General features: G+C 44.5%; 2 protein-coding genes across 51 annotated transcripts in view; one reads left to right on the forward strand and one right to left on the reverse strand.

Moving 5' to 3' along the window:
- The window catches only part of cast (calpastatin), a 34986-nt gene extending 21964 nt beyond the window's left edge, over positions 1 to 13022 (forward strand). For 16 of the 50 annotated variants that reach the window (XM_047332515.1, XM_047332524.1, XM_047332511.1 and 13 more), the window contains 33 exons: positions 71 to 178; positions 998 to 1042; positions 1126 to 1227; positions 1495 to 1575; positions 2275 to 2313; positions 3203 to 3289; positions 3507 to 3578; positions 3675 to 3797; positions 4067 to 4198; positions 4318 to 4422; positions 4553 to 4669; positions 4829 to 4936; positions 5063 to 5176; positions 5261 to 5383; positions 5832 to 5924; positions 6062 to 6166; positions 6283 to 6399; positions 6559 to 6666; positions 7141 to 7254; positions 7398 to 7481; positions 7581 to 7685; positions 7814 to 7930; positions 8093 to 8200; positions 8439 to 8546; positions 8647 to 8754; positions 8860 to 8964; positions 9062 to 9154; positions 9605 to 9649; positions 9738 to 9872; positions 10260 to 10346; positions 10912 to 10941; positions 11263 to 11374; positions 11493 to 13022. In XM_047332515.1, the coding sequence (XP_047188471.1) occupies positions 71 to 178; positions 998 to 1042; positions 1126 to 1227; positions 1495 to 1575; positions 2275 to 2313; positions 3203 to 3289; positions 3507 to 3578; positions 3675 to 3797; positions 4067 to 4198; positions 4318 to 4422; positions 4553 to 4669; positions 4829 to 4936; positions 5063 to 5176; positions 5261 to 5383; positions 5832 to 5924; positions 6062 to 6166; positions 6283 to 6399; positions 6559 to 6666; positions 7141 to 7254; positions 7398 to 7481; positions 7581 to 7685; positions 7814 to 7930; positions 8093 to 8200; positions 8439 to 8546; positions 8647 to 8754; positions 8860 to 8964; positions 9062 to 9154; positions 9605 to 9649; positions 9738 to 9872; positions 10260 to 10346; positions 10912 to 10941; positions 11263 to 11361 (3117 nt within the window). In that variant the 3' untranslated portion in view covers positions 11362 to 11374; positions 11493 to 13022. The remainder of the gene's footprint in view (positions 1 to 70; positions 179 to 997; positions 1043 to 1125; positions 1228 to 1494; positions 1576 to 2274; positions 2314 to 3202; positions 3290 to 3506; positions 3579 to 3674; positions 3798 to 4066; positions 4199 to 4317; positions 4423 to 4552; positions 4670 to 4828; positions 4937 to 5062; positions 5177 to 5260; positions 5384 to 5831; positions 5925 to 6061; positions 6167 to 6282; positions 6400 to 6558; positions 6667 to 7140; positions 7255 to 7397; positions 7482 to 7580; positions 7686 to 7813; positions 7931 to 8092; positions 8201 to 8438; positions 8547 to 8646; positions 8755 to 8859; positions 8965 to 9061; positions 9155 to 9604; positions 9650 to 9737; positions 9873 to 10259; positions 10347 to 10911; positions 10942 to 11262; positions 11375 to 11492) is intronic. The other 34 variants (XM_047332534.1, XM_047332540.1, XM_047332532.1 and 31 more) reach the window with 11 other exon arrangements.
- Positions 12211 to 15799, reverse strand: cd8a (CD8a molecule). Its single transcript, XM_035630766.2, has 6 exons — positions 15557 to 15799; positions 15074 to 15394; positions 14876 to 14980; positions 14628 to 14735; positions 14353 to 14395; positions 12211 to 13828 (listed from the first exon to the last, which is right to left on the reverse strand). Exons 1-6 carry the CDS (start codon positions 15603 to 15605, stop codon positions 13777 to 13779), a joined length of 678 nt encoding a protein of 225 aa, XP_035486659.1. The 5' UTR covers positions 15606 to 15799; the 3' UTR covers positions 12211 to 13776.

The raw sequence follows: 15799 nt of genomic DNA on the forward strand, positions 1-15799 counted from the left end.
AGTGAGTCAGAAGTGCAGTGTATCGGCCGTCCTTGTGTTCCTGAGTAATCACCTGGCTACATGTTTGTAGACGGCACCTGTCTCCCAAATCAAAGCCACGGCTACAGTTCACTCTCCTGCCGCTGGACCAGCCGCAGCCGGCGGCACGGCAGCGACCAAACCCAAAGACACAGCCAAGGTAGACTGGACCGCCGCAGGCTTCTCCGACCCTACAATGCCTTCGTGACTCTCTCTCGGGGTGTGACCTTTTGGGGCTCGCTTTGGTCGTTGCTTTGTGTTGCAGGCTCTTGTCACAGCCGTTTCCTGAGAACTCTCAGACTCGAGCTGTATTTCTCACTTTGGGAGTATTTTTTGAAAATAAAAATCGCTCGCACCAGCCTCTCCCCTTTCTCTGTCTTTGGAGGTGAGGAGTCCGGATGTATAAAGGACGTCTCTCTGCTCAGCATGCCTTCGCTCGTTGTTCTCTTTGCTCACAGAGCGTCTGTCCACTCGAAACAACACCGCACATACATCAGAGATCTGAGTCGGCCTGAGGAGACAAATGGAGAGAAGAGGCCTACAGTTTGTTACCAGTTCTTCACTGACTCATAAGTCATCAAGTTGGTGGAGGCTTTCTTCTGCTGAATTGGGATCCTCGTTTTCCTGCCTTTCATTTTGTGCTTTTGGAAATATTCCTGACTTTCTACGTGTACAACGGACCTGCAAATTTTACTTGACCGATAATAGATATGAATTCATATATGTATTTTAGAGCGGCACTGCAACAGTCAAAACTGAAGATGCCTTCAGGGTCTGTAGGGATCTTTCCTTTCTGTCCACTGAGGGAAAATGTCTTCCATGGCCTGCCATACGTTGATCTGTTTGCAATTTATTATCACCCTGCAGAAGTGGGGCCATTTTCACAAGGCCTTTTTACCCACAGATTCATTCCACCATGCAAAACAAACGTGTTGCCTTGCCTGTTCGATGTGAACTGACTGTCGGTATTGTTTCGCAGGTACAAGTGGAGGTTCCTTCCGCAGCAGTGAAAGGAGCCAAGGAGGTAAACACTTACTAAAGCAGTGTTGGTTTGCCTTGAAAAGCATGTTGCCTGCTCCGGTGTGTTGACATGTGTTGCATGCGCAGGCACCTCCGGTGGATCCATTCGATGCCCTGGCCAGCATACTACCGTCTGCTGAGCCCGTCGCACCCAAACAGCCGGTGTACACCGGGCCGGAGGTCAAAGAGGTACAGCACAGCTACAGTGTGCATGCGTTTGCGTTTGCGTGTGTGTGTGTGTGTGTGTGTGTGTGTGTGTGTGTGTGTGTGTGTGTGTGTGTGTGTGTGTGTGTGTGTGTGTGTGTGTGTGTGTGTGTGTGTGTGTGTGTGTGTGTGTGTGTGTGTGTGTGTGTGTGTGTGTGTGTGTGTGTGTGTGTAAACTGAGCAGGTATATGCGACTGTACTAGGCTGCAGCATGTATCTGGTGCAAGTAACTGTGTGTCGCATGTGTCACAGCATGGCATCACGTTTGAGGAGGGCGCAAAGTGTGGAGAGAGAGACGACACGTTGCCTCCAGGCTACAGATTTGAAGATATGGTTAGTCCACCGCTGTGTACTCCTCTTCATCACCTCCTCTGATTTATCCATTATATATTTTTTTTTTTTGTCGCACCGCTAGTGGAGTGAGGTTTTTTTTGCGTCACGGTCAACTGGTTGTAATGTCAGTGAAAGCTGTTGGCGGTGACGGATTGCACAGAGCGATGAGGAAGTTTTAAAACATCATTTTTTCAATGCTGTGAGCATTGCAACCCGAAATTCATTCAACTCCACTGTAATGTTACGGAGATGAAAAGGGCAAGAGTATGGAAACTTAATATTTTTCTTTGGTACCAACTGAAATGTGTCAGCTGCACTGAGGTTGTTAGGGTACCGACAGATTCACTATTTTGTCATATTCACTCTCTCAAATTCTATTTAAATGTTTTAATTGGCGGTCTGTTCGGTTTATTCAAAGTTGTGTGCCTTTGCTTGCTCAGAAAACATCTCAAATCTTAAGTCTGAAATACATTTGCTACCTAGTAAGATATTGAAAAATACAGAAAATAATTCGAACAATAATCTGCCCTCGAGTCAAATATTTCAAAATGTGGACATGTCAAACCAAAGCTACCTGCATACCTGCAGAGGAAATGAGAGAATATTTTGAACTGAGCCTTAAAGCCAGTATTTGTTTGACTCGCTGTATTTTCTTTCGGTATATGACTTTCTTTTTCTTCAAATCCGTTTCTTTTCTAGGGTCCTGTGCCTCCAGATGTAAAACCCAAGGATGTTCCTGTAAGTGAAGCTCTCACAACTCACATTTAGTGACGCTAGTGGCCTCGAAATGTTCCAGATCGGATGGAGACTCGCTTCAAACTCTTTACACTACGTGTCAGCAAATGAGCTTATGGCTTTTAACATCACACACACACACGCAGGACGCTCCACTTAGTGATCTGCTGGTTCCTCTAGAGTGGGGAATGTTGCATTGCATTGGTGGGTGTTGTCTGAGCAAACAGCACAAGACCCACCTTCTCCGCTCGAACGCGTCGGCTCATGTCCTGCCGAACCCTAACACTCGAGCAAATACGTGTGCATGAACACATCGACACGCACACACACACACACACACACACACACACGCACTGATACAGCTGTTACACACTTTGATGTCCACCCATATGTAGGTGACTATTTACTCAACACACCCACATTTGCCTCATAGCCCACTCCCACTTTGTCGTCCTATCTAACCAAAGTCTTGCGTCTCATGATCTGTTGTCACCTTCTTTCCTCCAGTTGGAGTTTTGTCATTTTAGTGTCGGTGTTTATCTTTAGTTTTTGCTAAACCGACACAGTTCTCATGCATCGCATGCGTCTTTTTTCAGCAGTTTATTTGAGATTCTTACGTCTCGAATGGAATTCCAAGGGTGTGTCTGTACTTTTCCTTCTCTCCCCATGGTACATGCAGTCTGGTTCGCATTACTTTGCCCTGTTGTTTGCGTCTGGGCTCGGTCGCACGCGCCCTCTAGTGGAGGATCACGCGGCTGGTGTGGAACATGATTTGGAGCAGTTCCTCTTTAAATCACTCAGCCACGATCACTTTAGGTTTTTGTAATACATAAAAAAAATAATATCTGGTAAGAAGAGGGTTGTGTGATGCACGCTCTGTTTTCCCTCTCAGAAACCCCTGAGCACGGACGAGGCCCTGGATTCCCTGTCAGCTGGATTCATGTCTTCCAGCGCACCAGCCGCCCCCAAGAAGCAACAGGTTAAATTCTTAAAAGACAAAAAATGAAGAGCATGTAGCACTGAGATGTATACTCTTGAAAAAAGTGCATATTTGAAATTCCCGGTGTGGCCTGTCTGTTGTAGAAGCCCAGAATGTACCTCCAGTTCTTGTATGAATATGAAGGCACAAGCCTCTGTTGTTTTAAAAGTCTAACAAATCACCACCTTCTTTCTTTATTTCTACATGAAATATTCAGAAGACGGACAATGTTGAAAGTGTCAGCGTCTCGACTGCCGGGCGTACCAACTTCGCACCACCTCCTGTAAAGGTACAGTAAAACTGCCGAGTCTCTGTGTTGCCGTTAAAGTGTCATCTGACCGAACAGGCTAAGATGTTCATGGTCTAAATGTCACCTCTGTTGCAGAAAGGACCAGCGGTGCCTCCGGTGGCCGTGTGTCCCGCTCCCCCTGCTGATAAGAAAGCCAAGATGGAGAAAGTCTCCGGCGATTTCTCTCTGGAGGCCGGACTTCCCTCGGCTGCTGCTACGGTACGTTTCGTGCAAGGGCGTCTTCAGTGATCGTAATAAAATTCAAAAAACAAACTTTGGCGTCAACGTCACGAGCTGCTAAAGGTGCTCGACTGTCCTGTTTAAATGGGTTTTTATTAGATGATGATACAATCGAAATGAAATATCAAACCACTTAAAACGTCCCCTCGCAGGTCTACTCTTTACTTATACCATTAAATGAATTACGTACTGTCCGTATGGATCTGTAATGTATACATGTTGAGTGTTGTCTCTGTTGGCTGGTGCAGAAAGCAGCTCCTGTCTCTGTGTCCCCTGCTCCTCCTGTTGATAAGAAAGCCAAGATGGAGAAAGCCAGTGCTGATTTCTCTCTGAAGGCTGGACTGGATGGCAAAGTGGCCACCAAGCCCAAGACGGATGAGGTGAGATTTACAGAATATGAAGGGGAAAACATATATTGATCCCTTTGTCTTATTTCTGCGATTAAACGATATGTGAGGGATTATTACATGAATCATTCCTTCTCCTGTTCTCTCCTCAGGGCGCCTCTCTGTCTCTGGACGCTCTCAGTGCTCTTGGCGACACGCTGGCCGCGGACGTACCAAAACCCGAGTCCCCCAAACTCAGGCCTGAGGACATTGTCTCGGTGAGAGCACAAACACCGTCTTGTTCCACGGCCTTTGACGGCCTCTCCAGGGGACAGAGCAGTGAAGACACTTCTCACTGTCCCAGACACAGTTTATGTCTTACCTACTCCTCCTTTTGCCCTATCGCAGGAGGACAAACTGAAGAAGGAGAAGGGTGTGCGTGTAGGAGAGAGGGAGGACTCACTTCCTCCAGAGTACAGGTTCAACAAGGAGAAACTCCCAAAACTGCCTGCTCCTAAACCCGAGGTGAGACTCTGACGACGTCACTTTAAGGTTTTTAGGATTATACTTTAGGGTGTTTAGCTCATAGATATGATTTGCAATTTGTGAAATAAATGCCCGCTAACCCTAAATGCATCTTTTGTTACTGATTGATCCTCCACTTCCGCCCCCCCCCCCCCGCAGCCGACCATGGGCACAGGCGACGCTCTGGACATTTTGTCCGGAGACTTCATGACCTCCTCAGCGGCTCCTGCAGTCCAGGCTCCTGTTGTCTGTTGTCCTCCTGCGCAGGTACACTGAGGATCTGTCATTGGCACCTGCTGCCACAAGCCTACAGAAAAGTAGTAATATCAAACACAATAAGCGCATCATTTTTTAAATATTGATCCTCCACTTCCGTCCCCCCCGCCCCTGCAGCCGACCATGGGCACAGGCGACGCTCTGGACATTTTGTCCGGAGACTTCATGACCTCCTCGGTGGCTCCTGCAGTCCAGGCTCCGGTTGTCGCCCCCTCAGCTCCCCCTGCAAAGGTACACACAATGAAAAAATGAATACAAGCAAAGACACGGCATCCAGTATCTCGTCTGAAGAGACGCCCATGTTGATTGTTGTAGAAAGCCCCTGCCGTTTCTCCGGTGGCCGTGTGTCCCGCTCCTCCTGCTGATAAGAAAGCCAAGATGGAGAAGGTCTCCGGTGATTTCTCTCTGGAGGCCGGACTCACAGCTTCTACTGCCAAGGTACAGTACAGAGTGGCTTGTTGAATCTCTGCTGATGTTGATACATTCGGCTGTAACTGAATTGGTAAAGAGATAACAATGCCGTTTTCTGGGGATATAAATGAACACAATAGCAGCGAACAGGAAGTGCTACATGCCAGATTTCTTGTTCCTAGCAATATAAAGCTCTGCTGATGCTGATTTTTTTTTACCGCTTGATCCCTTATTGAATCCTCACGGCGCCTTGTTGACTGGACTGTGGATCAGAAACTGTCGAGCTGAAGTCCGGGACCTTCTCAAACGTGCATGTTTAATACAAATCCCGCTTTATTATTCTATTTATTTAGGTGCATGGTTGAAATATGTGTTCGTAAAAGATGCGAGAGATGACGCTGCGCACTAATGACACGACATCAGATCGAATTATTATTTCTACGATGTTTGATCTCATCTGCGTTGTCTTCTGCAGAGAGTTGAATCTTCTGCTGTCCGTCCTGCTGATAAGGACCCCAAAGCCTATGCTAGAATGAACACCACTGATGCTAAGCCCAAGACCGATCAGGTGAAATACACATTCACAGATTTCTTTTCCTCCCTCGTCTTCTATTTTTTTTCTTCGTCTGTGCTTCGCCTGATTGCCTTGTCATGTTTTTGTGTGGGATAGATTCCCATAGTTTTATACTTTCATACTTTCCTCAGGGCGACTCGATGTCTCTGGACGCTCTCAGCGCTCTTGGCGACTCGTTGGCTGCAGACACACCAAAACCCGAATCCCCCAAACTCAGGCCCCAGGACATCGTCTCGGTGTGAAACAGAAACAGCCCTCTGTTGTTGGCACATCAGTTTGCATTTGTGTTTCACAGAATCGTTTTTTGCACCAGACAACCTCTTATCACGCCCTTTCTTTCTCCTTGTCGCAGGAGGACAAACTGAAGAAGGAGAAGGGTGTGCGTGTAGGAGAGAGGGAGGACTCACTTCCTCCAGAGTACAGGTTCAACAAGGAGAAACTCCCAAAACTGCCTGCTCCTAAACCCGAGGTGAGACTGGGACGACGTCACTTTAAGGTTTTTAGGATTATACTTTAGGGTGTTTAGCTCATAGATATGATTTGCAATTTGTGAAATAAATGCCTGCTAACCCTAAATGCATCTCTTGTTACTGATTGATCCTCCACTTCCGTCCCCCCCCCCCCGCAGCCGACCATGGGCACAGGCGACGCTCTGGACATTTTGTCCGGAGACTTCATGACCTCCTCGGCGGCTCCTGCAGTCCAGGCTCCTGTTGTCTGTTGTCCTCCAGCGCAGGTACACTGAGGATCTGTCATTGGCACCTGCTGCCACAAGCAGGGGGATGAATCATCTAAACAGAAGTTTCTATTTCTACAGAATGATGCAGGAGTGTTTGTGTTCTACTTTTTCAATATATGGACGTTGTGCAGGAGAATTAAAAGAATTTAAACACCTAAAAATCTCATAAACTACCACGTGATATCTTGATTTTTCTTTAATGTGTAGAACAATCAGAGTGTAAAGTTATTGTTTTACAGAGGGTTATGTGCCTCCGGACAGAACAAGACTAACCGTGCCCTCTAGCTGTCGCCTATAGCTTCATATTTAATGTACAGTTTTTAGATTGGTGTCTCCAGAGGTCAGCAAGTAACCAAATATGTTTATTTACAACAATGTCAAACTAATCATTTAAAAATAGTTCATTGTATTTCCTTACGACAGTGTAAGCTCAGTGTTTAAACCAAAAGCTGTTGTCTCCCTGTTTTCCAGAGCAAAGTAGAGGATTTGTCAGCCCTGGATGTTCTCTCCGGAGACTTTGTGACCTCGGCTAAAGCCTCTGGACTTCAGGCACCCGTCCCTCCTCCTACCAGGAAGGCACCAGAGGTAGAGCTGTAGTACTTCTCCTTACTTAGTTAAAAGAATGAATTGTAAGAATGTCGTTGTTTATGCCTGTCCTTGCGTCCTCTATAGAATCCCCTGTCTTTCCCAGGGTGCATGTCTCACTCCATGTCCCCGTGTATCTGCAGATAGCAATTTGTCATTTGGGGCAACCCCTCTCATCCCATTTCGTACCCGCACAACCAAAACCGTTAGAACCCAAGACTGACAAGGTAACCAAGAACACCTATAATGCTTTGAATGCTACTTTACATTTTTGTTCTTTGGCGATATGGCAGCTAAATGACCACCTCCTGAAAATCTCTCCTCAGGACGACTCTCTGTCTCTGGACGCTCTCAGCGCTCTTGGCGACACGTTGGCTGCGAACGTCCCGAAACCCGAGTCCCCCAAACTCAGGCCTGAGGACATCGTCTCGGTATGGGACACACACTCTCTCGCCAACATACACACACCCTTACAATTTTTTCTTTATTTCCATGCGCATGTGCGATGCCATGATCCCATCAGGTCATTTTTTTCACTTTTCATTTCTCCTTGTCGCAGGAGGACAAACTGAAGAAGGAGAAGGGTGTGCGTGTAGGAGAGAGGGAGGACTCACTTCCTCCAGAGTACAGGTTCAACGAGGAGAAACTCCCAAAACTGCCTGCTCCTAAACCCGAGGTGAGACTCTGACGACGTCACTTTAAGGTTTTTAGGATTATACTTTAGGGTGTTTAGCTCATAGATATGATTTGCAATTTGTGAAATAAATGCCCGCTAACCCTAAATGCATCTTTTGTTACTGATTGATCCTCCACTCTGTCTGTCCCCGCCCCCCCGCAGCCCACCATGGGCACAGGCGACGCTCTGGACATTTTGTCCGGAGACTTCATGACCTCCTCAGCGGCTCCTGCAGTCCAGGCTCCTGTTGTCTGTTGTCCTCCTGCGCAGGTACACTGAGGATCTGTCATTGGCACCTGCTGCCACAAGCAGGGGGATGAATCATCTAAAGAGAAGTTTCTATTTCCACAGAATCAGTAGTGATTTTAGATGTGGGGATGTGTATGGTCTTCCATCTCGACAAGTTGACCTAATTTACAACGAAGTTAACAATTTTAGCAGATTTTTATTATTTATTAGTGCGTCATGAACATCCCCTCAACATTTCCTCTCCCCCATGTACCTGCAGCCCAGCACAGGCGACGCTCTGGACATTTTGTCCGGAGACTTCATGACCTCCTCAGTGGCTCCTGCAGTCCAGGCTCCTGTTGTCACCCCCTCAGCTCCCCCTGCAAAGGTATATACACACTGAGGATCTTTGGCAGTGAACTCCCTAATAACTCAATCATTTCTGCCTGTACACTGATTTTATACATTTCATCCTGTCCCTCCCTCAGCCCTCCGAAGACTTTGCTCTGGATGCCTTGGCAGGAGACTTTGTTGGCGCCACTGCTGCTCCGACGGTGAAGTCCGCCGCTTTCGCTCCCACAGAAACCGACCCACAGGTAAACACGCACGAACAAGGGGACGACTTTTTCCAACGAACTAAACGCCCCAAATCGCCCGCAGTCACATAATCAATCTTTTTGTCTGTGTGTTTGTGCACTCAGCTGGCCGCAGGAGCAGACAGCGCCATGGATGCTCTGTCAGACACCTTGACGGACATCACGCCCGTCCCTCAGCCCGCCCCAGTTCCTACCAAAAACATCGTCAAGGTAGCCAGCAGGCCTCGAGGGCGTAGTCAGCAGGGGAGAGAATATCTTGAAAAAACCACAGTCACTTCCGCTGTGCTGATTTGTTTGGCTGTTGCAGGAGAAAAAGATCGTCGAGGAGAAGCTGATCAAGATGGGAGAGAGAGACGACTCGCTGCCGCCGGAATATCGACCCACCGAGGAAGATCTTAAGGTGAACTGACCTGTACATGACTGTCATTGTTCATTTTAGTTTTGGACAGTGGACTAAGTCATTGTATGTGTTAGTTTCTGCTAAATAATAACATTCTTATGAAAGATAGATAAAAGATAAATACAGTATAGTGGTTTTTATGAATAATATGACGACCACTGTGATTGTTTTACACACACAACGTTAACATATTTAACACATGAATGAAAGAATGCTTACTCGTATGTTCACTGGGAGATGTTTATTTACATCAGGGATGGAGCACATTTCAAATTTTAGAAAACCTCCTTCGGGGACCATACTAAATTATGGAACACATATGTCACAATAACATCTCTAATGTGATGACTGGAGTTGCTTCTCTTTGGGGAGGCGTCTGATGTCAGATGGTAGTGATGATGATGATCTTGCTTTACCGTGTGTCTAATTCACATCTATTTCATTTTTAAGAAAATGGCGGAAGCGAAGGCAAAAGCGGCTGCTGCACCCAAGGAGGTGAGTCTGTCACGGAATAACGATAATGATGAAATAAAAAGAGAACGTTCTGTAGTATTTCACTTCCTGGCTCCTTCTGCCCCTGTAGAAGACCATGGGGGATGATAAAGCCTTGGACCTGCTGTCCAGTGATTTCTCTGCTGATCCGAAACCCTTTGCACCACTCAAATCATGTGCAGCGACAAAGCTGGAGCCGCCGGTGCTGGACTCAGAGCCTCTGAAGGTAGCACACCGCGAAACATACCCCTGTATTATAATTAGACGTGGCTGCATTACATGTAGCCGAGGCAGTTCCAGCATCCTCGTACTGTGCATACCGGTTTACTGGGACACTCAATGGAGATTAGCCATTGCTCATGGTATCACTTCAACATGTGCAAAATCTCTGCTGTGAAAAAAGGTGCTACAGTTGTTGATACCATTTGTCCCATGACACTGGGGTTTAAGAACAATTTTCAAAGTTGAAAGTTGGACAATTGTTTATACAAATATGTTTTTTAATTTTGACCGAAACCCCTGTAGGCTACAGCATTAGTTCAATCCATGGAACCGATTAGGAGCTGATCTATGTTATAAGTTTGTTCATCACTTTTTTTCCTTTCTTTCTTAGCCAATGGCTGGTGCTGTTCTGGACAACCTGTCCAGCACCCTGCTCCCAGACGCCCCAGAGTTCAAGCCTAAAACAGACAAACCAAAGGTTTGTGTGAGATCAGATCTTTAAGTACGGATCAACATCACTCCTTCACTGTGACCAAAGACCAGAGCTCATATTATCAAACTTTTGAGAATTACGGTTCGGATACATTCTGAATCAATCAGAAAAAATGTCTCGGCTGACATAGTATTAATCATGATCAATGATATGTCAAAACATGTCTCAGAGTCTTTGTCTACATGTCTATTTCTGACCCAGAGTCATCCAGGATCTACCTCTGGTGTTAACTTTCAGTGTTTAAGACGTAAGAAATGTTTGAACAGCTTCTAATATGATGTCTGCAAGTTGTTTTTACTTCATTCAAGTTCAGGTCCGCAGTGTGATGATTATATGCCCAGATCTATATGTTTGTCTAACCCGGTGGTAAAACTCTGTTACTCACTCACTAATGGTACTGAAGCTCAGTGCCGTGTGGAACTTGTAGTTATCAGTCAGTTAAATGGCGCCCTCTAGAGGTGGTTTGCCAGCACTCACTCTGTCAGGGGTCATCACGTCCCGGAGCCACCCTGGGCTGTTGAGCCTAACCAAGGTGTCGACTTTGTTGCAGGGCAAGAGCAAGTCAAAGTCAAAGTCAAAAGTAAGCAAACTGCCTACTGCATGACGGCCTGAAATCCGCTGGATGAATTAATCTGATCCACCGTTCTGGACACACTAAATCTGTGCGCTTCTAATTGAGCTGAAGCCCAAAACCAGGAATGACCGCAGAGCCCGTCTGCTCCTGCTGCCTGCACACAGCTGCATGTGATGCCCTCAATTAATTTTCCATAATTCCAATGATTTCCAATTAATATTCCACAATTAATATACCATAATGATTGCATTAAATCTGCGTAACTATTGCATGCAAAGGTGCTGCTCCTCCGTTTCCCTGCCATAACAAATGAACCGTGTGTTTCAGAAACACCATGCAGAGGAGCCATCTGCCACTGACCTGCTCTCAGCTCAGCTAAGCTCAGACGTCGTGCCAACATCTACGAAGAAGGGAAGCAAGAGCTAGACCACCTGGTCAGGTTAGTTCTCATCTCATCAACAAGTTTGCCATGATGAAAAGTGTAATGTGCCAAACGTGATGAAGTCAAACGTCTGCGCCTTTCCACTGGCAGCTCAATGTGTCGCATGTTGTTGCAGGTGTTCGGTGCAATTTCTCCTCAAGGCGGCGGGGACGCATCAGTGTGGGAGCTGCTCTCTGGATGATTATTCTATTTTTCTAAATCTTAAAGAATGTAAATTGGATGAAAGACAAACCTAGACATGCCCATAACACACACACACACACACACACACACACACACACACACACACACACACACATATACACACACACACACACACATATACACACACACACACCTGCGTGTAGCGCCTTTCTTGTTTGATTGCACGTGCATTCTTGGATGAGGAGCTTTTGGTTTATGTCTCTGGAGAAAGTGAAAAGAAGACTTGAGACGAGATGGGTGACAAGAAAGAGTGATGAACAGACAAAGAAAGAAGGGAGACTGTGGGAAAGGGAGGGGATGAAGACGTGTTGAAATTCATTTTTTTTTTGCTGGTTGCTGTGTTGAGTGTGCCGATGGAAGGAAGGCGTTGCACGTCAGAGTCCTGCTTGTGCGTCTCAGCTGACAGTTTTCCATTTTCTTCCAACGACGCTCTAATATCAAAACCCGCAGGTTGTCTCAGCCTGGTGGTATTGTGACGTCGGCGGGAGCGGTGGAGACTGTCAGCTCGCCACGCGAGCAGCACGGAGCGGGTGCATAGTATCGGGATGTTTGTGCAATCTTGATGTACACAGTAAAAAAAAGCCAAGTTTTCTATCACCATGTAGTCAGACGCCAATAAGACACTACTGTACAGCTGCGTTTGCTTTTATTTTGGACAGCGCATAGTTTACATGATTCAAAGTGTGGAGGATTTCCCAGGAGGTGTTCTGCTTAATTCTGTATGTGAGAGCTTCTTGCAAATGCCTTTTACTTTCTGCAGAGATGTAGCTTTTTTATGTGTTTGGCCTTTTAGAAAAGAAGAAACAAATAATGGTCTCCAGAAGTGCACTTAGTGAACCATGGTGGTAAACAAGCTTTGTAAACTTCCTTTTTATATACTGTAAAAAAACAAACATATTTTTTTGCTCTATATAAGACAACACTGTATAGTTTACAAAGGACTTTCAAAGTAAAGTGTAAAGTCAAATCACTATAATTCCCCCGAGGTTATTCTTTCTTCCTGTCCTGGGTTTTGTGTGGGTGTGAGGCAACAGATGCGAGATATATTTTAGATGTGGGAATACTAATGAAATAAAATAAATCTAACATTTAGAATGTGTAGTTGTTATACGTGAGTCTGGTTTCTACAATTTGCACAAAATAAGAAACAAAACTTAACATGCACTGCCTTAAAGAAAGCTACATACAGCTGGAGAAATCAACGAACTCATCATCAAATAAATTTTTTGGTTTCGTTTTTTTTATTCTGCATACAGTTGTAGCAGCCCACTTCCTTTTCACTCAGGGGGCTCACAACGAAACAAATGTCTTTCGCTCAAACTTTATACTTTTTGTGCCAAGAACCTGATGAAGAATGACTGATGGGAACGCAAATGAGTGGGATTTATGTGTATAATAAGACAAAAACAGCAGCCAATAAAGAATGCTTGTCTGAGTGGTATCACATTCTTTTTTATTTTATTTATATTTCTTGTACTATTTTTTTTTTAATTTACAGAATTCCGTAAATTCAGTCAGTGGGATAATACAAAAAAAGTGTACTATTTAAAAAAAACTATAATACTATCAAAGATTTCTTCCTTATTACTCTGAATCATATACATTTTAATTATGGGGGGAGGAGGTGTATCGAAAACATCTAAATAATTGTCGCTGTTACTACAGTAAGTCTGAAGGTAAGTTAGATCTAAAAACTAAAGGACTTTACTGTAAAATGAATGGTAAAAATCCATATACGAAAACTATGCTAAAAAGGTTAACATAAAAAATTTGACCTTTAAAAGTAGAGATTGTAAATGTAGCCATAAATTGAACAAAAGTCAAATTTTATATATAATTTTTTTTTATATTTACAAAAAAATATTTATTAAAAAAAAAACTGAATCCTTTGACTCTTCTTCTACTCTGATCGCATGTTTTTTCATAAAAGAGTTCCATCTTCCCAGGAGGTGTTCTGCTTAATTCGTCTGTCAGACCACATCGCAGGTAATGTTGACAATGAAAAGCTTTCAAAGTATGTGGTGCATTGAATTGTTCAAAGACACTTTTTAAAATAATTTCTGTCTAAAACAGTGAGAATATTTTCAGTTAATTTGTCATTAAACCTAAAATAATGTATAATATATGCAACCATAACACAACACTGTAAGAAAACTGCACTTTAAAGACATGTCGGTGACACTGCCCCATTTAGATCAAACATTTCTGTTGGTCATCATCTGTTTTCCAGGAGCCACCGTCCGCAGCCTATAGTCAAGAAGATAAACCAAGTATTTAGAAATAATAATGAATAATAATGATTCATAATAATGAACAGCTTATTTCAGCAACTTCTGTCACCAAAATGGAATCAAAAAGGAAACAGGCCTTTGAGTAAACTATACACTGAGGTCGGGTTCAGATGTTTGAATATAAAAACTTATATGATGCATGACAATATCTTCATAAAATACATGAAGAATTCACTATCGGGCATTAGGCCAGTCAGCATTAAGGCCATTGTGTAACTTTTTTTTTTAAATATATAATCCCCTAATATAGACAAAGCTTGAACAGTAATTTGAGTTAGAGTTATTGTGAGTTGAATTTAAGTGGAATTTCCTTGACAGACTAATTCATGTTTAAATAGTGGAGTAAAAATAAAAATAAAATAATACAAATGTCTGGGGCGGTTTAAGAGGACAAGGACGAATGACCTCCGTATTTCTAATATCCTGGTCTAAGTGGAAAGACAATATTACATTTTTAAAAAAGATCAATAAATAACTTACTTTTTCTTTTTGTAATGGTGTGGGCATCTCCGCGTCCTTATTCCTACAGCAAATCAAGAGCATAATTAAAAACGATGCTTATCATTACTCACATAATACAACAAACTCGCCAAAATGTAAATCAAAAGCAGGAGAAAATAATTCCGACTGAAAAATTCAGTCAGAGGTAATGTAGAATTTAAAGTAAGTTTTGACTTTCCAATGCGCAGACATTTGTTCACTGTGCATTTGTTTACAGTGTCAGGGTGAAGATATCAGATATCAGATGGACTTACGGTGGCAGTACAGGGTGGTGACGATGAGGAGCAGCAGAAGAAGGCCACAGCCGCCAGCCAGTGGGCCCAGAATGATTATAGAGCAAAATACAGGCAGCCCGGTTTCACCTGTAAAACATCTTCATCACTTGTTTCTCCTCACAGCTTGAAAAAACACAACATTCTGCTCTGCAAAGGATTATAATATGGAATTACACTGCAGAAATTAAAATTGCTGATATTTCAACGCACGGTTCACTGCACCTCACCTTGCCTATTGCTGTTGTGACAAGCACAGGCCGTGGTAGTTGGGCCTAGAGTTTGTGCGGAAGTGGCAGCCAGTGGTGACCTGGTCGTGACTTCAACTTTGTTTTCTACGACGGAGGAAAGAAGAGGTGTAAAGTGATGTTGGAGCGCGTGATTGACCCTGTCACGATGGGACCAGACCTGGGGGAAACAGAACTCACCTCCGATCAGCCGGGTCACTTCGCCAAATTTCAGTTCATTGCTTTTAATGGTCGCACAGGCGTAGACGCCGCCGTCGCGGGCTTTCTTGAAGGAGTTCAGCGTTAGAATCTGTTTGTCCATCTTCAGGAGGCTGAAGTTTGGCGAGAGGGGAGTTGGCGACTTTTTCGTGCCGTCTCTGGAAAAAGACGCAATAAATTCCATCCCTGAGTGGTCCAGAACCCGAAACCAGATGACCATGCTGAGCATCTCAGCAAGCTTGCACTTGATCTCAACGGTCTCCCCCTCTTTCACGACTCTGTCTTCAGTTCCTGAAGTCATTTCTGGAAAGAAATTCGATACAATTGGAAACATTAATTGCTAAAGACCGCCGCTCTGTTCCAGGTACCCTAAAGCAAAAGACAGGAAGAAAAGAGCACAGAGCACATTCCAGCCGTCGCGGGGAAGAGAATAGATTCATCAGTCAAGTTTATATCAAAACTTACTCTGACAAAACACCAAAATCACCAGAATTTGTATCCACTTTGGGTCCATTTCGATCTCGCAGACGACAATAGCTACTAAAGCAGTCTTTGTGGTGCCTGTCAAAGTCTGCCAAGAGATAATTCGGCGAGATATCAAACCACGCCCCACCTGTAACCTTCTTCTAGGCCCGTGTCAAATGAGAACATTGCAGCAGAGCGTTGCAGAGGCCTCCTGCAGCACGGTCGTGGTCTGCAAGGATGTTT

This window comes from Scophthalmus maximus, chromosome 6 (assembly GCF_022379125.1).
Source record: "Scophthalmus maximus strain ysfricsl-2021 chromosome 6, ASM2237912v1, whole genome shotgun sequence".
Classification (NCBI taxonomy): Eukaryota; Metazoa; Chordata; class Actinopteri; order Pleuronectiformes; family Scophthalmidae; genus Scophthalmus; species Scophthalmus maximus.